This window comes from Odocoileus virginianus, chromosome 2 (assembly GCF_023699985.2).
Source record: "Odocoileus virginianus isolate 20LAN1187 ecotype Illinois chromosome 2, Ovbor_1.2, whole genome shotgun sequence".
In the NCBI taxonomy this organism is placed as follows: Eukaryota; Metazoa; Chordata; class Mammalia; order Artiodactyla; family Cervidae; genus Odocoileus; species Odocoileus virginianus.
The window spans coordinates 3,180,406-3,200,342 of NC_069675.1; the positions used below are offsets into that span (position 1 = coordinate 3,180,406).

General features: G+C 49.1%; 1 protein-coding gene across 2 annotated transcripts in view; it reads right to left on the minus strand.

Moving 5' to 3' along the window:
• Positions 1-4,639: 4,639 nt before the first annotated feature.
• TMEM131 (transmembrane protein 131) overlaps positions 4,640-19,937 on the minus strand; it is a 171,297-nt gene continuing 155,999 nt past the window's right edge. For both annotated transcript variants that reach the window (XM_070474615.1, XM_070474608.1), the window contains 9 exons: positions 16,787-16,914; positions 12,369-12,493; positions 12,033-12,182; positions 9,515-9,680; positions 8,702-8,823; positions 8,506-8,602; positions 7,628-7,725; positions 6,901-7,061; positions 4,640-5,697 (listed from right to left, as the gene is read on the minus strand). In XM_070474615.1, the coding sequence (XP_070330716.1) occupies positions 5,413-5,697; positions 6,901-7,061; positions 7,628-7,725; positions 8,506-8,602; positions 8,702-8,823; positions 9,515-9,680; positions 12,033-12,182; positions 12,369-12,493; positions 16,787-16,914 (1,332 nt within the window). In that variant the 3' untranslated portion in view covers positions 4,640-5,412. The remainder of the gene's footprint in view (positions 5,698-6,900; positions 7,062-7,627; positions 7,726-8,505; positions 8,603-8,701; positions 8,824-9,514; positions 9,681-12,032; positions 12,183-12,368; positions 12,494-16,786; positions 16,915-19,937) is intronic.

Genomic DNA, 19,937 nt, shown 5'->3' on the forward strand with positions numbered 1-19,937 from the left:
CATCTATCTGCCATGAAGTAATGGGACCGGATGCCATGATCTTAGTTTTCTAAATGTTGAGTTTTAAGCCAACTTTTTCACTCTCCTCCTTCACTTTCATCAAGAGGCTTTTTAGTTCCTCTTCACTTTCTGCCATAAGGGTGGTGTCATCTGCATATCTGAGGTTATTGATATTTCTCCTGGCTATCTTGATTCCAGCTTGTGCTTCTTCCAGCCCAGCGTTTCTCATGATATACTCTGCATAGAAGTTAAACAAGCAGGGTGACAATATACAGCCTTGATGTACTCCTTTTCCTATTTGGAACCAGTCTGTTGTTCCATGTCCAGTTCTAACTGTTGCTTCCTGACCTGCATACAGGTTTCTCAAGAGACAGGTCAGGTGGTCTGGTATTCCCATCTCCTTCAGAATTTTCCACAGTTTATTGTGATCCATACAGTCGAAGGCTTTGGCATAGTCAATAAAGCAGAAATAGATGTTTTTCTGGAACCCTCTTGCTTTTCCGATGATCCAGCAGATATTGGCAATTTGATCTCTGGTTCCTCGGTCTTTTCTAAAACCAGCTTGAACATCTAGAAGTTCTCGGTTCATGTATTGCTGAAGCCTGGCTTGGAGAATTTTGAGCATTACTTTACTAGCGTGTGAGATGAGTGCAATTGTGTGGTAGTTTGAGCATTCTTTGGGATTGCCTTTCTTAGGGATTGGAATGAAAACGGACCTTTTCCAGTCCTGTGGCCACTGCTGAGTTTTCTAAATTTGCTGGCATATTGAGTGCAGCACTTTCACAGCATCATCTTTTAGGATTTGAAATAGCTCAACTGGAATTCCATCACCTCCACTAGCTTTGTTCCTGGTGATGCTTTCTAAGGCCCACTTGACTTTGTATTCCAGGAAGTCTGGCTCTAGGTGAGTGATCACACCATTGTGATTATCTGGGTCATGAAGATCTTTTTTGTACAGTTCTACTGTGTATTCTTGCCACCTCTTCTTAATATCTTCTGCTTCTGTTAGGTCCATACCATTTCTGTCTTTTATTGAGCCCATCTTTGCATGAAATGTTCCCTTGGTATCTCTAATTTTCTTGAAGAGATCTCCAGTCTTTCCCATTCTGTTGTTTTCCTCTATTTCTTTGCACTGATCACTGAGGAAGGCTTTCTTATCTCTCCTGGCTTTTCTTTGGAACTCTGCATTCAAATGGGAGTATCTTTCCTTTTCTCTTTTGCTTTTCGCTTCTCTTCTTTTCACAGCTATTTGTAAGGCCTCCTCAGACAACCATTTTTCCTTTTTGCATTTCTTTTCCATGGGGATGGTCTTGATCCCTGTCTCCTGTACAATATCACGAACCTCCGTCCATAGTTCATCAGGCTCTCTGTCTATCAGATCTAATCCCTTGAATCTGTTTCTCACTTTCACCTGTATATTCATAAGCGATTTGATTTAGGTCATACCTGAATGGTCTAGTGGTTATCCCTACTCTCTTCAGTTTAAGTCTGAATTTGGCAATAAGGAGTTCATGATCTGAGCCACAGTCTGCTCCAGGTCTTGTATTTGCTGACTGTATAGAGCTTCTCCATCTTTGACTGCAAAGAATATAATTAATCTCATTTCAGTATTGACCATCTGGTGATGTCCATGTGTAGAGTCTTCTCTTGTGTTGTTGGAAGAGGGTGTTTGCTATGACCAGTGCGTTCTCTTGGCAAAACTCTTTTAGACTTTGCCCTGCTTCATTCCGTACTCCAAGGCCAAATTTGCCTGTTACTCCAGGTGTTTCTTGACTTCCTACTTTTGCATTCCTGTCCCCTATAATGAAAAGGAGTCGGAAATGCAGTACTTGGATGCAATCTCAAAAACGACAGAATGATCTCTATTCACTTCCAAGGCAAACCACTCAGTATCACGGTAATCCAAGCCTATGCCCCAACAAAATTAAGTGTATGTAAAAGAAGTACTGAGAGTTAACAATTTAGTCTTTTCATTTGATATACTTACCAAATCATCTCACATTAAAAAAACCCAAATATTAATTTTACTCCTTTGGTACATTATTTACCTAAGACAAATGTAAAAAGGATTAATATGCAGTTATTTGTATGAATTTAAGTATATATAGATACATAGATACTAGTGGTAAGGAATCTGCCTGCCCGAGGGTGGGATGATGTGAGAGAATAGTATTGAAACATATACCTTACCACTTCCCTGGTGGCTCAGCTGGTAAAGAATATGCCTGCAATGCAGGAGACCTGGGTTTGATCCTTGGGTCAGGAAGATCCCCTGGAGAAGGAAACAGCTACCCACTCCAGTATTCTGGCCTGGAGAATTCCATGGACAGAGGAGCCTGGCGGGCTACAGTCCATATGGTCACAGAGTCAGACATGACTGAGCGACTTTCCCTTTCACATACATCACCATATGTAAAGGAGATGACCAGTGTGTGTTCGATGCATGAAGCAGGGTGCCCACAGCCAGCGCTCTGGGACAACTTAGGACCGGGTGGGGAGGGAAGTGGAGCGGAGGTTCAGGATGTGGGGAACACGTGCACATGTGACCGATTCACGTTAACGTATGGCAGGGGCCAGCACAATGTTGTAATTATCCTCCAAATAAATAATTAAGAAAAAAAAGACTGCCTGCTAATGCAGGAGATGTAAGGGACTCGGGTTCAATCCCTGGGTGGGGAATACCCTCTGGAGAGGAAATGGCAACCCACTGCTGTATTCTTGCCTGGGAAAGCCCATGGACAGAGGAGCCTGGTGGGCTACACTCTATGGGGTCACAAAGATTTGGACACGACTGAGTGAGCACACACAGACATAAAGTAGATAATTTAGAGTTTTTATGTAGCTTTAAAATATTAACCTTTCAGTATATTGATGAATTTTAACTTTTAAAAAATCAAGACAATCACATCTTGTTATCCTGTGCATATAACTTGAAGTTTCTGTATTATTGCACCTAGTATCACTATCTACATTAATTACGACTCATAACAGTAATCAACTTGTACTTTTTCCTTCAGACATAAGACTTCCTTCTAGACAGAAGTATAAAAATTGTCAAGTTAATATTTTATGAGTACTTATTTCAATTACTCTAAAATTTTGAGATGGCAAAAACATACTATCATCAAAAACTGTCTGCATATTTTGTTCTCCACTGACATAAAATAAGGGTAAATTAAAATTCTGTATCAGTTTTTCAGAAACTAACATTTAAAGATTAATTTCAGTCTAAGTTTTTAAGGTTAATCTGGATATTTTGTTAACCTATTAAGTTTTCATGAATTGCAGTAATATATAAAAATTTATAACCACTATATTTGTTGTTTATTAAGTTACATTTGAAGTGAAAGTGTTAGTCGTGTCCAACTTTTTGTGACTGCATGGACTGTAGACTGCCAGGTTCCTCTGTCCATGGAATTCTTCAGGCAAGAGTATTGGAGTGGGCTGACATTTCCTCCAGGGGATTCCAGGGGGGATCTTCCCAACCCAAGGATTGAACTCACGTCTCCTGCATTTACAGGTGGATTCTTGACCATCTGAGCCACCAGGGAAGCCCCTGTTCCAGACTTTTAAACTCGGCCTTGGCCTAGTACAAAGCAAACTGCTATGCTACCCGGTTTTGCAGGTAAATTGTTAGGGTGGATCTGGTCAAAGGTTTGGGTTTGGTTGATGAGTAGGTTGCCTCTCAAATACCTGCCGCAAATTATCTGAAAAACCCAGGTAACAGCAAACTCTTTGTGCTTTTCCCCTTTCCACGTGTTTCTCAAGCCTGAGGATGAGGGCCCTCTGGGGTCAAAGAAGGCATTTGGGAGTTTCAGGTGATTCTTCCAAAGGTGCAAGTTTAGGATCCCTGAGATACTGACTGAGGTAAGTTTTGCCAACAAAACTTTTCTTTCTGTAAACTAGGGTTTGTATGCAGCTCAGTGGTCCAGTGGCTTTGTAACATCTTATGAGTTGCTTTGGTGTAGAAAGAACCCCAAGCCTTAACTGTGTCTTGATTTCGCACTTGCACACAGAAGCGCCTGCTAGGCAGACGCAGGTCCACGGCCCAGGTCTTCCGTGAGCTCGACACGCCTGAGCTCTGAATGGACAGGAAGCTGGTGTCGAGTCTCAGACAGAGGACAGAAAAGGTCAGGTTCAGAATCTCTCCGGACGATGCTTCAGCTCGGCCACTCTGACCTTCATGGGGAAGGCTGGATTTCTCTGTGGTGTGACTGACCCCACACAGAACATTCATGTTTAGCATCTCTGGTTACCCCAGCAGAGGCTGGCTTTACAGGCCAGGAGAAGGATGACGAGAAGTCTGCTGAGGCAGGCAGCACTTTCTGAGAAATTAAACCAAACTCATGTCTTACGCCTGGGAACTGTGTGGTCCTTACAGGCACCACTTGGAGGAGCTGTGGGAATATGAAAACTGGAAAAGGGTCGAACACTTCTTTTCAGATGTGTGAGCTTTTCTTCTCCAAGTCCTTCAGGGAACACTATGGAAATGCTCAGAATTTAATTAGGCCACAGAGCTTACAGGCACGGTAAGTCCAACTCCACAGAATGAGGCACTGAGAGATGACTTACTCTAGTCAGAGAGAGCTGCAACATATGCATATTCTGTGTTAAAAAAAAAGACACACAACAAATTCAAGGCTTTTGAAAAAAGCATCATTTATTTCAAAGTACAACATAAAGTTGTATTTTTAAGAAATACACCTTCAATCTTGTATCTCAAGACTTGGCGATGTGCATTTCAGTTTATCTTGAAAATAAATTCAGGTATACAAATGTTACATACCTCAAGTACAAACAGCACAGAAAACGCATATGGTCTCAACCGAATGCTTCAACATTCATTCACTGTTCTTAAAGTTGACTTAACATTTCTGTAATCTGCTTTTAAACCGAGACAGCCTTATTTTAAAAAAATACTCTGCATTTTTCAGCACAAAGTCCTCATACATTTTTAAAATTAGATCTTGGCGTGTAATATTGTGAAATTATTAAAAAACCAACCTTGGTAATTTAATAAAATTGTCACATGCCAGGACTTCTGAAATCAACTCGAGTTGTCACCTTAGCTGTAATATCAAATTGGTGTTCACACAGATAGATAGGTGGGAGGAAGACAGGTGGTGGACAGTTGATAACAGGTAAGGTTTTCAGATGTACAGGGCTTACTGGAGTTTGTGGCTGAGTCCAGACTTTTCTCTAAAAGCACAACAGCAAATCTCGTATTATCATAATTGCAAGAAAGATCTGAAAGAAGCGAGTGGTGTAAGCCTGCCCTGCAGAGATGGGGAGGGTGGGGCGTGGGCAGCGACAGCGGGGAGAGCCTTTGAGATGTCTCGGAAACGGGCACATCATCATCTAGACCAGGGGCCACCACCGTTTTCTTTTTCTTTTTCTTTTTTTTGCCTAATTTCAATTCTCGTGAGGGAAGTGTGAATTCGACCAGGGGTCTGAGCTCCTCCGTCCAATGGTGGGGCTCCATATCCGCCAGGGGTTGTAGGTCTGGCCCAGGTCGTCGGTGGGGCTGGCGGCGGAGGGCGCGTGAGGTGCCGGGGCGCTCTCGGGGCCCATGAGGCCGATGCTCGGCAACGTGCTGGCGGGGCTGGTAAAGGGCAGGGTGCTGTGCAGGCTGCTGGACCAGATGGAGCTGCTGAATGGAGTGGATGACCACAGGCTGCTGGTGCTGCCAAGGATGGGCTGACGAGACAAAACAGACGACACTGAGCATCAGATGTGAGGGGGGCAGATGGCAAAGTGAAGGTGATGCTAAAAACGGGCTAGAACACAGGTTCCTCTCACTGTTTCCTTTAAAATGAATGTTTTATACACATAGCCACCTCAGCAACTGAGCAGATGGTTCTGAAATTCTAAAGGGGCGCCCACCACAGCCAGTGGGCTGAGTCCAGCCCGTCCGTTTCTGAAGGTGAAGTTTACAGGGCCGTGAGCTGCCCCTGCCACCTTTGCACCACATGGAGGAGCTGGACAGGCTGCACCAGCAATGAAAAGAAAGCGACAGTGTCAGTTGCTTAGACTCTTTTGTGACCCCATGAACTGGAGCCGGCCAGGCTCCTCTGTCCATGGGATTTCCCAGGCAAGAATACTGGAGTGGGTTGCCATTTCCTCCTCCAGGGGATCTTCCCAACCCAGGGATCGAACCCAAGTCTCCTGCGTTGCAGGTGGATTCTTTTGCCCTCTGAGCCACCAGGGAAGACCCAGCAATAATGGCTTGCAAGGTTTCAAGGAGTTCTACCCCATTTTAAAAGAATGGTTAAGATGCTTGTAAAACTGAAACCAGAATGATTACAAGTGACAACAAACTTTGGAACTAGTAAAGTTAAAATATCTACTGTTAAACCTTGCACATATAATTGAGTTTTCCTGAGGATGAAGAAGTAATCACAGTGGGATCCTATTTTTCTGTCATGATTTTGTAAAAGCTGAAACCAGGAATCATTTACTTTTTGTGGCGCATGATCTTTGCAGAACCATTTAGCTGAGAAATAAACAGATGCACCTAGAAAAAGCTCGAGACATGGGCCTCTCAGGACCCGGTATGTGCCATGCTCAGGCACCGTCTGGCCTGGAGGTGGGGGGACCCGAGACGGGCCCTCAGTCACCCTGCGGTCTGACTGACAGGCTGGGAGAGGCTGAAATGTGAGAAGCCTCTCTCTCTCAATCCTCAGTGTCTCAGCCTTCCTCCTATAACGTCTGGACCATCTCGGCTCTGAAGAGTACTGCTGGTCACTTTGGCAGAAATGAAGACACAGCAGTGGACATGGTGAGCGTGCTAAGCCATGCCTTCACGCTGCTCTTATCATTCATCTCTGTCAGCATCACCCCAGGGACCGCGGCAGCTGTAACGCTGCCTGCGCAGGCAGGCGGAGCAAGCCCAGGACTCACCGTGGCCGTGTGGGTCGGGGAGCCGGAACTGGCTGGCCAGGAAGGGCCGGGCTCTGTGGCCGGTGCATCCCAGAGGTAGGAGGGGCCACCGCTCAGCTCATTCCAGCTCCTCTGCGAGGCCTGATTGCATGATCGCGCCAACCCGAGCTTGCTGAACACTTCTGCAAGTGAGGAAGCAAAGGCAAGTGTGCGCTGGATCTGGCCGTGCTCTCAGGGGTCTGCATCCCACCCAGAGCAGCCCCCAACACTCAAAGTGGGGTGTGGGGAGGTTCCCCAGACTCCTGTCCATGGTCTCTATACCTCACCCACACTTTTCACTGGATCGTCAAGTGCAAACACCATCACAGCTGATGTGAAACTCACATCACTGCCTCTAATTCTCAACAGCAAGAAAAAGAAGGAGCTCCAGCGTAGCCAGGAGTCACCTCTCAGACACAGAACTTTCTTGAAGCTCTTAAGTCAATTCTGCAGAACATAAGCCAGTGGGGACCCCCACTGCATGGAGCAGACCCACCGCACCTTCGGGCAGGGTGTGGGGAGGGACCTGTCCGAGGGCCAGGACAGCACAGACCCGCCTCCCGGAAGTCAGCCCCATGCCCACGTCTACGCGCCTGATAGCACTGATGTGGAACGCATGTTTCAAACATGCCCACCAGATGACCACCACAGTCTCCTCCCTCCATCTGTCCACGGCTCATCAGTCACGGTCCAGGGTTTAAACACTCACCACCAGTTAGGTTAAAAGAATTCCCAAAGGCTGAGAACGAGTTGAGGGGTGTGAAGTCAGGGCTGCTGGGGTTGCTCACGGGGCTCCACAGACCCGAGCTGAATGTGGGGAGAGAAAAACGCAACACACAAGAATGTGATGGTCAATGGAGACAGAGCTATTGCTCACAGCTGCACACGGGAGGCCCTGCTTCAACGGGCACTCGCATGTTAAAACGCAGAGAACTGGAGGCCGCTCCATCCCACGGAGGGTTCAGAGCTCAGGCCACTCTGTCACAGGCTGGAAGCCTGGCTCAGAGCAAGTCTTCTGCAGAGAAAAGAGGTATTGCTGCCTTGTTTACCTTTTGGTGATGGAAGATTTATTAAACTGTTTCAAATCTAGGATTCATTTTGTTAGTATCAAGCAGGTAAAACTGGGAGTCTACTTGCAATTTTTATTATTTTACTGTTGGAATTTTATCCAGGAAAGTGAACCGAGGCAGTCCCTGCATGCCACCAGGCCACTGTGGCCGCTTTGGGTCAAGGAGCAACAGTGCACAATAACTGCCTGGGATCTGCTCCAGTGTCCTTCCTCTCAAATACATTTTGGTTCTTCTGTTTCTCATGATGAGGTCACAGCCTTTCCACAACGACCATGATAACGCAGAGGGACGAGAAGAGACTCAGATGGCGGAACACACAGCTGTCCCCCTCCGCGGGTGCCTCCTCCCGTCAGGGGGCCTGGGGGGAACAGAGCCCCCTACCTAACAGAGGCGCCTGACCACCACCAAACATCTTCTTGTCACCGAGGGGTCTCAGAGCACACGCACAGCTAGAAGATGTCAACTTGGCCCGAGAAGCCCACCTGCCTCCACCCCGACCGAGATGGGCCGGCCATACCTGTCTGAGCCGTCGCTGTCAACGGGAGTGTGTGAAATGCCAAGGCTGCTGGAGAAGTCTGTTTTGCTTGAAGAGACTTTGGCAAAGCCGTTCCCACCTGTAATAACAGACTCCGAGTCAGCTGAAGGCAGCCGGGCCACAGGTGTGCCCCCAGGTCGAGGCCAGGGGTGCCGGGTGTCTGAGGCCAGCCACTCACCTGGGCTCTTGTCGTACCCAGCCGTGACTGCGGCGAAAGTGGGGTTGCCGTTCTTGCCCGGGAGGGAAGCGGCTTTGGTCAGTTTGTGCTTGCTCCCGCTTGGCTGCTTTGCTTTAGAGTCACTGGGGGAGGAAGCGAGGCGACACCCCTCAGTCCCCGCTGGCACTGCCCCCCACCCCGGTGGCCCCGGGGACTCATGTCCCGGGGCCGTGGCTCCAACAGGCCAGGCCCGAGACTGTGCAGTCAGGTGAAGAGCCAGGGACGTGGGGAGAAGGGAAGGAAACGCGGCGGGGCAACCCCTTCTAGACGGAGCGCGGGACGGCCGACCGCTGCTGCAGGGTCCCCGTGCCGCCTGCGGGCGAGGAGCCCCGGCTGCCCTGTGAGGGGCCGGCGGGTGGTGAGAGACACTGGGAGGGTGCAGTGCGCCGACACCGGCCCGCGGGGGCAGCGCAGGCCCCTGGTTTGTGAGCAGACGCCGCCAAGGCCCCGGTCACATGGACGGTCGGGCTCGGTGCCTCCTGTCTGCGCGGTTCTTCTAGGCCCTGCCCTGTCACCGCGACCTTCACCTGCCACAGGGTCAGAGCAAATGACCCGTAAACCTGTTTCCTCGACTCTCAGCACAGCTCCTGGGACTTCATTCTGGAAGGATGTGCTCCTGGACCAGGAGCTGGCTCCTGAACCAGACCGTGACTCTACGGGGCCGCCCTGAGGTCAGGGGTGGGGAGCGGGGCTGAGCCTGCACAGGGCGGGACGGCCGCCTGCAGCCTCTGAGGGCCCCACCGAGCGGGCCCCAGCTCGGCACGGTGAGCCCACCTGCCCGGGCTGCTGTGGACGATGCTGCTGTAGCTGCCCCGGGCTGTGAACGGGCAGGGTGCGGCAGGTGGCGACGGGGAGGCAGGCGGCGGCGAGGTCTGGTGTCGTTTCAGGAAGATGTCTGCGTTGAGGGTTTGCAGAGAGAGTTTATAAAGACTATCTGCAGCTGCAAATTAAAAATAAAAACGTCTCAACTGTGACATTTCAATTTTTACTCTTCAAAAATAGTTGCTTTTGATATTTTTTTTTTTCCCCTCTATATGGTGAGTTTGTTTTATTTATTTTTTATTTTTATTAGTTGGAGGCTAATTACTTTACATCATTACAGTAGTTTTTGTTATACATTGAAATGAATTAGCCATGGATTTATATTCTGATAGCAAGGCACTAACTCAAGTGCTTCCACTAAGAAAAAACCTGCAGCGTGCATGTGTGTTCTGTTCCTCTGCCTTTCCCGGAATGCCCACTATGACCCGGCTCTGCAGGCCCTTCCTGGGGGGTGAGGTCCCCTCCCTCCTCAGGCTGGTGGATGGGCAGGTGGAGTCTCTGCCTGGACCTGGAAGGACCAAACCTCACAGGCGTGGGGCCAGGAGAGCACCCCAGCTCTCCCAGGGGCACCCTCGCGCCCGCCTGGTCCCTGTTTTACAAGGATGCAAACTCTTACCCTATTCCTGCTGCCCTTTAAAGCACATCTGTTTTAAAAATTTTAAACAGAAAATAAGATAGATTCTGCATTCACTCAATGGAAACACACACCTTTTCAGAAACAGGTTCCACCTTGCACATCCGTCACGTGTGCCCTGGTGCTGTGACAAGAGGTGTGAGCAGAGGGCTTGGCTCCGCAAGCTCAGTCTCTGGGGGCCCTACTTGCCCAGTTACCCTGGCATGACCCCCTGGCCTAGCATCCCCCTTGTTTCTTCCCTGGTGCAGGAGGCTTTGCACAGCTCCATGCGTTGCTCCCCTGGTCCCTCTGGCCGGCCTTTCGAGCCTCCAGAGCAAGGACAGTCTGCTCTGCTCCCCTCCCACCCGCAGGGCCTGTACCCCTCACTTTCAGAATCAAGCTGGCTCTGTGGGTGGTTCCCCTTCCCTCCAGCACTGCGTGCTTCTCCCAACAGGCAAGGGGCTGGGGGGCCCAAGTGAGCTCACATGATCCTGGCTGTGTCCAGGCCCTGGATCGGAACCTCCACACAAAGCCCCTACCCTTCGAAGCCCGAGTTAGTTTTCCCATCTTCAGCTGTGCAGTCTGCCCGCACTTCCCCCATGGGGCTGGCACCTATTCACCCACCGTTCCCACCTGCCCCTCTCACCCTTGCTCACTGGAAGAATCTCCCCTCCTCGCCTGCTGACCTGACACCCACACCTCTTCCCTGCAGAATACCCCCAGGCTTGCTGGGCTTCACACAGTCCAGTGAAACCGGCTCCCTGGGAACACGGAGTTTACTCCGTACACTGAAACGCAGCTTCCTCTGCGGGGAAATGGCCCCCGTCACAGGGTACAACCCGAGCACCAGTGTCCTGCTGAAACCTCGGAGGGGATCTAAGGGCCTGAAAGCAGCAGCCTGGAGCCCGGGACGACCCAGAGACTCGTTCAACTTGTTTCTTGAATGACCAGGGATTTCGGACTTTCTCCCTCGTCTCAGGCAAGAAGAAAGTACTAAAAAGGCTCCAGAAAGTTTCATAGCAAATATAGGGCTGCAGGTTTTAACCCAGGAAGTGTCTCTCTCCAGGGCAAATGTACACAGGCTTGTGCTCAACGCCCACCTCACCCAAGTTCTTCGCCCTCATTCAACTCACTGGCCTCCAATCATCCCTCTTCTCTAAAGCCCCGTGACCTCAAACCTGGTGCTCACCCCCGATTTCCCTTTGGCACAAATGGGCCCAATGGAGTCACTGTGATATGGTGGCTGAGTGTAGACAGATCAGCTCTGCAGGACTGATCACCAAGGCCCTGCCCCCAGGCCCTTGCTGCGCTGGTCTCTCCTCCTCCGGGTCCTATATATCTAGAGCCTGAGGGCCTCCACCCTATTTGAGGAGACAGTGCTCCTGTCATGATTTCCTGCAGGCCAGACCTGGAGGACAAGGTCAGGAAACTGGTGAGAAAACTCACACACCTTCACACAGGCTGTCTACGGAGAAGATGTGGTAAACTGGGAGCAAAGTGAATCCTTGCAAGAGTGGTTACGCTGTAAACATATGAGAAACTAGTCAGGTGCCAGGATGCCGAGCGCTTCTCTGGATGGTTCACTGCTCCACTGGAACTTCCCATGTCGTACAGAGGGAAGCTGGGGGGTGATGAAGCAGCTCCCTGAACAGTCTGACTGCTCTGCTGTGGACATTCACTCTACGGCCGATCGCACCACCACAGTTTAACTACTCGCAGACCTTTACCAGTGTGTCTGCTGGCTGCTACAAACCAGCTCCAGCACACAGACCCTCGGCCTCCTTTAGAAGCAAGATGCCCTGCAGTTTTCCCGCCCAGACCCGGATGTGCTGCGCGTGTGGGGAGCATCATACTTACAGCTGCCGGGCTTGTGAACAGGCACGGAATCCCACTCTGGTGGGGGAGAGTCTTTTTCGCCTTCTGAGCTGCTGGTGTTGCCTAGTTCTTGACTGTTTGGGAGGAACTTTGCAAGGGCAGGTGGCCTGCTATCCACTAACTTACTTGTACCTGTCCAGAATTCAGAAAAGAAAGCCATGATGGAGGATCATCCCTTTTGGGCCAATTTCATAAAACCTTCTGATGAGAATGAGAATCCATCTATGCCTGACGACTCCTGATTACTGTGAACTCACAACCAACAACTACTAATACAATGAATCATTAGATCACCTGTATGATGAGAAAGGAAAATACCTTTTGTTTTCTGGGAGTTTCGTGGTTTGGATCCACTGGTCAATGTAGTTGGAAGAGGAATCTTGGTTGGGAGATTTCGGCGCTGTTTACTTTCCAAGGGGGCAGTATACGGTAGCTCTAAAGAACTGAAAGACAACCATGGATGGGACATTCAAACACAATGCTTTTTTTCAGAGCTGAGAGAAGTCACTGATCCGGCTACAATTTCAATGGCATCTTTGACTCATCTCGCCTCCTGATGCATTATCCACCCACTGTCCTGAGGGCTGGCTTCCTTCCAAACACTTCTAATACTGCTCAGAAGACATGGACAGATTTACCCTCTGCTATTCTGACAGCAGACAGGGAACTGAGGTCCATTGTTTAATAATATGTAATGGGTTGGAGCACCTACTTCAGGTAAGATGTAGGAAACTGTTTGTACAAACTAGCCTTGTAGGAGCTGCTAAGTGCAGTCATTCTGCTTGTGAGCGAGTCTCACCCCACCTGAAGCCTCCTCACCCGGCACCTAGATCCTCACCCAACGTGTGGACTGCCTGCAGGACTCCTGAATATGGAAACTCTGAAAGGTCTCAGACTTAGAACTGTCAAAGGTTCAGTGACTCAAAACTCTGAACCCATTTTCCCATGGACACCATGCAGTGAACACAGGGCTAAGTTCACCAGGGCTAGTTCCTGGGTGACCTACCAATCCCCCAAAGCCCATGGCAGGGTGGCAGGGCTCTTGTTTGCCCAAGGTCTAGGCCAAGTGGGTAGGATAAATATTCTCTATTCTTGAACTCAGGGTTCATCTTAGGCCAAAACTTAAATATTATTTTCACTGATCTATTTAGAGTATATTCTAAAATATTAAAAGGTAAGCTTAACATAATAAACATGTATAAATAGGACAATTAATTGGCTCTTAACTTCCTGTCAGCAAGGCAAAACGGGAGACAACTTTAAGTTTTAAGGGCTATTTTTAAGTTTCCACAGCCCGATGAGGAAAACATTGAAGTCTGCTGAGAGAGAAGTGATCTTTATGAGAAATGAGCCGGGGCGATGGCAGTATGGTGAACAATGGAAACGCATGAACCATAAAAACCTTCTCCACAAAGTCACCTCCGTGCCGCCCACCAAGATCAACGGAGGCCTCTCTGTTGACAGGAGCTAGGCTGCTGCGGCCCAAGAAAAGGACGCCTTTCAGCTGAGGGAACCCGGTGGCCCCTTACAAGAATTACTCCAAAAATCATCAGTGGGCTCCTGGTGACGGCCGCAAAGCTGTTGGTTCAAGGCTGAGCTGATAGCTGGCTTTCCACTAAAAACTTCACAGAGTTCACCGATCAATACAAATGGTCTTCAAGTGGGCAGTGTCTGGTATCTTCCACCTAAGTGCGCTTGCTGCCCCAGCCTCTGGGGGTGTCATTCCAACCCAGCACTCTGCCCCCCACCCACTCCCAGCCCCACCTTCAGGTTCTTAAAGCGACACATCCTCCTTCCACTACCCCTCCGCGCTCACCCTCCCAGGGGGTAGCAGATTTCTGCTGGGCTCTGGGCCTGGCACCATTCACCAAGCTAGTTCACATCAGACTGCAAATGTGAGGACAGCTCAGACTTTCTATATCCAATGGCACCCCAGCATCCATCACTAGCACATGCCCCCCTCCTTTCAAAAAGGTAAGCAGATGATAGAACAGTAGCATATAAGCATGATTTCATAAACAAATTTTAACAGAGGTGCTTTATAAGCATTATATAAGGTAGTTGGTCAAAGGTCATTTTCTTTTCATTCTTTTGTTTCTTTGTGTTTCACAAATTTTCTATCATAAATTGTTACATTTGGAATTAGTATAAAGGCTAACCAAAAATGCAAAGGGCTCGGTTCACCCAAATGAGTAGAATTTTAGGTGGGCTAACAAACTGACATGAAAAAATGCACTGTTTATGGGTGAGACTATTAAGGCTACAGTTCTATAAATCTGGCTTTCTATTTATGATTGACAAAGACAATTTAAAAAGACAATTTAGAGCATATTGCTTAAACTGCCTTCTGGTAATGATCTCTGTTAACTACACACATCAGGAGGACATGAGTTGAGACTCCCCTGGTGGTCCAGTGGCTAAGCCCCTGTGCTCCAATGCAGGGGGCCCAGGTTTGATCCCTGGTCAGGGAACTAGATCCCACATGCTGCAACTAAGACCTGGTGCAGCCAAATAAATAAATAAAATCTTTAAAAAATGTGAGTTTTCACTCTGCCTCCTGACTTGGGGCTGGAGAGTGGGCAGCTCTGGCTCTGGGAATACCAGAAAACTCCCTCAATACCCCCTGCAGAGTCGGGGCATCAAGTGAAGTCTTTCACAAATCCTCAAAGTCAAATCTGCTAACAGTCAATTGACTTCCTAAAAAGATCAGAATACAACAGAAGTCACTGGAAGAAGGATGAGAAGATTAATGCGTATGTACAATCTGTTTTAAATAGACTGAGCTCGGGCATCAAGGAGAATGAATGGTGTCCCTATGGTGACAGTCACCTCTGGACTGGTTTCACTAAGATAATCCTTAGAAGCTGGGCTTTTAAACTTATGGTCCTAACAATGACAGCACAACACTCCATTCTCACAAGATCTCAGGATATGTAAAAATTAGGGCTTTTCATAATTTGGATTTTTTAGCCTCATTTACTTTAAAAACATAGTGAGGACAGGGAAGCCTGGCGTGTTGCAGTTCATGGGGTGGCAAAGAGTCGGACACGACTTATCGACTGAACAGCAACACTTTAAAACATCTGATCAGTCAACTAAGCCTGAAAAGGGCCTAGAAGAATAATTTCTAGCCACTCGACTAGGGCTGTTATTCCTGTCTTGGGGCGCCAGAACATGAGCACCAAAGTGCCTCAGGCTGATTTCCCCTCAGGGCAGAGTCAAGTGCACGAGCCACTATTCCACTCGACACTGATTCTAAGCAGGTCAGATGGTTCTCAACAAAGTGTGTAGTTAGGCCACTTCAACTAACACTTTGCACAAAAGGGTAACTTTAAGTATAAGTACTCCATTACTAATATTGCCATGTACTGTGTTGCTTCTTAAGTTCAGGGACAAGGTTAAATTTTTCTGCAGCAATCACTAATTTCCGATTAGCTTCTGGTTCTACAGGACAAGCTGGCCCTGTCGAGTTAAGCTGTATAATCTAGGGACAGAGTCCAGTTTACTGGTGTTTTTGCAGAGTTCAAGCTTTATTCCTAGAATCCGAGTAAGAACAGACTTTCTGCAAAGCTACGGTCAGTTCTGATGACAACAAACCATGTCTTCCTTTATTAATTTATACATAATTCCCTCAACTTCATGGGTTGATGTCCACTTATCAGAGAAGAAGGTCAATACTGGCTTCCAAGCAGATGGCCATCTTATATGATGAACTAGTAGGGCACTGTTAACAACTCTAAAACCAGGATTAGTATATTAGACCCAAAGTTTAATGAAAGTATGAAGTAACCTTAGGAAATAATAACCCAATAGTTCAAATCACTCATTTCCTTGGGAAAACATTTTGCAGGGCGCCCTCCCCGTGGGGCCCAAGGACTCTGGCCCAGGGGAGTGGACGGGAGCTATTTCATGGCAGCTGTCTGGTGGTAATATCTGCCCTGAGCACTTTTTTTTTTAAAGGTAAGAATGTATGTGCCGTGTGTTGAGTCGCTTCAGCTGTGTCTGACTCTTTGCAACCCTTTGGACTGTAGCCCACCAGGCTCCTCTGTCCGTGGGAGTCTTCAGGCAAGAATACTGGAGTGGGCTGCCACGCCCTCCTCCAGGGATCTTCCTGATGACTCTCCTGCATTGGCAGGCAGGTTCTTTACCACTAGTGCCACCTGGGAATCACAGGTTAAGAATAAATTTTTCCAAGTTTTACAGCCCTGAAGTCCAGATCCCCATGACAGCCCTGGGTGAGTAGCAGACCCAGAGCTCCTAGGAGAGAAATTACACTCATACCTGCGGCTGGAACATCAAGTCCATCTTCGGGCAGAAGTGAAATGGCTCTCTGCACGGGAGCAAATCACCAACTGTATTTTTCTCCTCCATTCCTCCCCACCCTGCCCATATTTTGGCTGAGCCCTGTGGCATGTGGGATCTTAGTTCCCTGACCAGGGGTTGAACCCACGCCCCTCGCAGTAGCAGCATGATGTTTTAACCACTGGTCCTCCTCTGTTTCTACAAGTCTCAGCCCTGCCTTTTATGTATCTGACCTCAGAAGCATGTGCCTGTCCCTGCCCAGTGACAGTGAATGCTGGGCAGCAGAGAAACCCAGAGGAACATAATGAGCTACACAGCTTTCATTGCAAAACACCCCAGAAAAACCAATCAAGCAGACAAAACCATTACCGAGTTCTCACCAGTACCTTCTCTTACTTATACCTCATTTCTCTGAAATCACATACTTTTCTTACCTGGGTTTCACATCTGCTGGGATTTCTTTCTTAACATTTAAGAGTTTTTTGCTTTTTTGTTTCACTTGAGACATTTCGTTTTCATGTTTTTCAGGCATGGCTTGTTTTCCCTTTTGCTTTTCTGTATCCTGTAAAAAAAAGTATACTTAATTGCTGAGTAAGATTAAAAATGCCAGATATAGTCCTATTTGAAGGCAGAGACATAACACCAAAGATGGAGAAGATACATATATCATAGGTATAAAAACAATAAGCTCCTTTCTTCAAATCTCTCTTGATTGTGGTTCTGTTCAATTTTCCAGCCTTTATTATGATTATGTTTTACTGAATCTGAATTATAAGGCATGTCACTTAAAATTATACTCACATCCTGGCTAGAGTAGGAGGTGACAGTGGTAGCAACAAATTGATAGCTTGTTTTTAAGCACTGGAGAGCAAAACCTTGCCCTTTTTTCAAGAAAAGGTAAGGCAGGACTACGGGATAAAGTGACACACTCTGGTGATATTCCTAGTCTGGGGGAAGACGGCACAGACCAAGCGTCAGCGCGTCCCTCCCGAGTGCTCACGGTAACAGGACTGCCAGCAGTGTCACAGTGGCTGGGATGCCAACAGATGCTCACCATCCAGGGGAGGGGCAAGGCTATTCATTCACTTATCCAACCATCCTTCCCTGGTCACCCCATCGGTGTCAGGCAACGGGGTTACCAAGAGGGCCCGGTCCCGCCCCTCAAGGATGGTGAGGTCTAGCAGGAGGGAGATAGCTGACACAGACCTTGTGTCTTCATGCGGAAATGTTCACTGGCTGGGCCTGGAGCCCAGAGGGGCTGTCTGGTTAGCTGAGAAGGCCACAGCCCAGGCGCTGCTCAGAGCTGCGCTGCTTGGCCAGCCCAGTAATGCTGCCCAGGTCCCAGTTCAGGCGCGCATGGAAACCACACCTGGCGCTGCAGAGTAAGGGGAAGCTGCTGCTACACCCACACACGAGCCCGGGGCTTGTCTCTAGACAGGGCAGTAAGGGGAAGCTGCTGCTACACCCACACACGAGCCCGGGGCTTGTCTCTAGACAGCACAGGCACCATCCAGGCACTGCTGACCCCACCTGGAGCCACCTGGAAAGCAGGCGTGCACTGCTCATGTGCAGACGACCACACACAGCACAGATGAGGACTGAAAGAAACAGAAACCTGGCTCTGCGTCAGGGCGCACAGGGCCAATTGCGGGGAAACGCCTTGGCTGAAGGGCAGAGCTGCTGGGAGGGGTGGAGAGCTTCCACCAAAGGGCAGATGAGTGTCCACCCAACAGGGCCAGGCTGCAGTTCAGGCAGCCTGGACTGTAACAGGTTACAGAGACCCACCCACCTAATGGCAGAGAGGCATACAACACCCTCCTGCCCCAGCGCCTTCTGAGACTGTGCTGAGTCATGTAGGAAGTATTCCCGGACCACCCGACTCAAGAACTTTGCAGACCACGAGCCCCTTGAAGACAAGAACCTGGCCTTTCTGTCCATAGTTGTTTCTTAAGCACCTGCTACACAGGTTTTCAACACGTGTTTGCTGAGTGCATGGGGAGAAGACGGTTGGAAAAGACACACATGCAAGAGAAAATGACTTTCCAGGTTCGTAATCTAGTTGGAAAGAAACTAGAGCATGTGTTTCACACACACAACAGGCAAATGCATCAGTCACAAAGACACAGGAGTGCAGGAACTGTACGCAAGCACGCTGAAGGGGCACTTTCCCGGTGGTCTAGTGGTTAAGACTGAGCTTGCACTGCAGTGGGCACTGGTTCAATCCCTGGACAGGGAAGTAAGATCCCACATGGGACTGAAAGCAGCAACAAGCGCCAAGGGGAGGAACAAGAACTGCTCAGCAGGGAGCATGCTAACAGGCCAGGAGGCGGCTGGTCCTGAGCAGTGTCCGTGAGAGAGCACATGATGGGCAAGGCTGGACGGCCAGGAGGAAATGAACTGCGGAGAAGGGAGAATGATGCCGGGGGGTGGGGGGGCACAGAGTGCTGGCCGACGGGGGCAGCTGGAGACGGGCACCGAGGAGCGGTTAGGAAAACGCTGGAAAGGCGGAAAGAGGGTGCAGCAGAGCTGGGGAGCAAGTCTGTGCTGAGAACGCTTCCCGGACGCTTGACGTTCCTGTGCTCTTGTTTCTTTGCGACTGATGCATACGCCTTTTGTGTGTGTGAAACACACGCTCTAGTTTCTTCCAAACTAGATTACAAACCTGGCAGGTCATTTTCTCTAGCACGTGTGTCTTTTCCAGCCCTCTTCTCCCCATGCACTCAGCAAACACGTGTTGAGAATCTGCATGCTGGGTGCTTGGAAAATAACTGAGGACAGAAAGGCCAGGTTCTTGTCCTCAAGGGGCTCAGAGACGGCTGAGACCCCACTTGAGGACACGAGCTGGCCTTCCGCTCCCCTGCAGCAGCTGGCACAGAGGAGATTCAGGACAGAGCGCCAGCCCCAGCCGTGGACGGCGCTGAGCGGACGGACCCAGAGCACCTGCCAGACCTGAGGGAGGCAGGCGAGGGCGGCCAGGAAGAGTCACGTGTAAACTCCGCTTTAGAAAGTAACAGGTGAGGGTGACACTGCTGGATGCCTTTAGGCCACCAGATTAAGACTGAAACAGAAGTTCAGCTCCACAGTGTTAAAGGCTCTATTTGGCTCATTTTAAATTTGAAGTACGGTCACTTAGAATAAAAAGGCCCAAAGGGAATCAACCCTCACTTTCCCTCATGCCTTATAGCACACGCTCTCCGACACAGTCACAGCAGTGACATCACCCTCCATCTACTGTGTGGCCACAGCGTCCAGGCACTTGGCAGTATGACCCCTGATGGCCGTGACCCCCTTGGAGCTGAGTGTGGGGCGTGAGGAAGCCTTCCTTGTGTTCTGGGGGAGTGGCGGAGCTTGGGGACCCCTGAAGCCTGGGTCACAGCCACCGCTGTACCTGCTCCCAGGGCTTACTGGAGCAGTGGTGATACAACAGGACATGGCCAATACAGTCAGAACAAAGTAGTATAATTCCTTCCCATCCATTTTTGATACTTAAAATCTGAGACAATTTCTTGAGCCAGAGTGGTTACTGTTCCAGACAGACCCTAACTTTCAAACCGTGTTTCCAGTTTCTAACTATCCCACCCTATT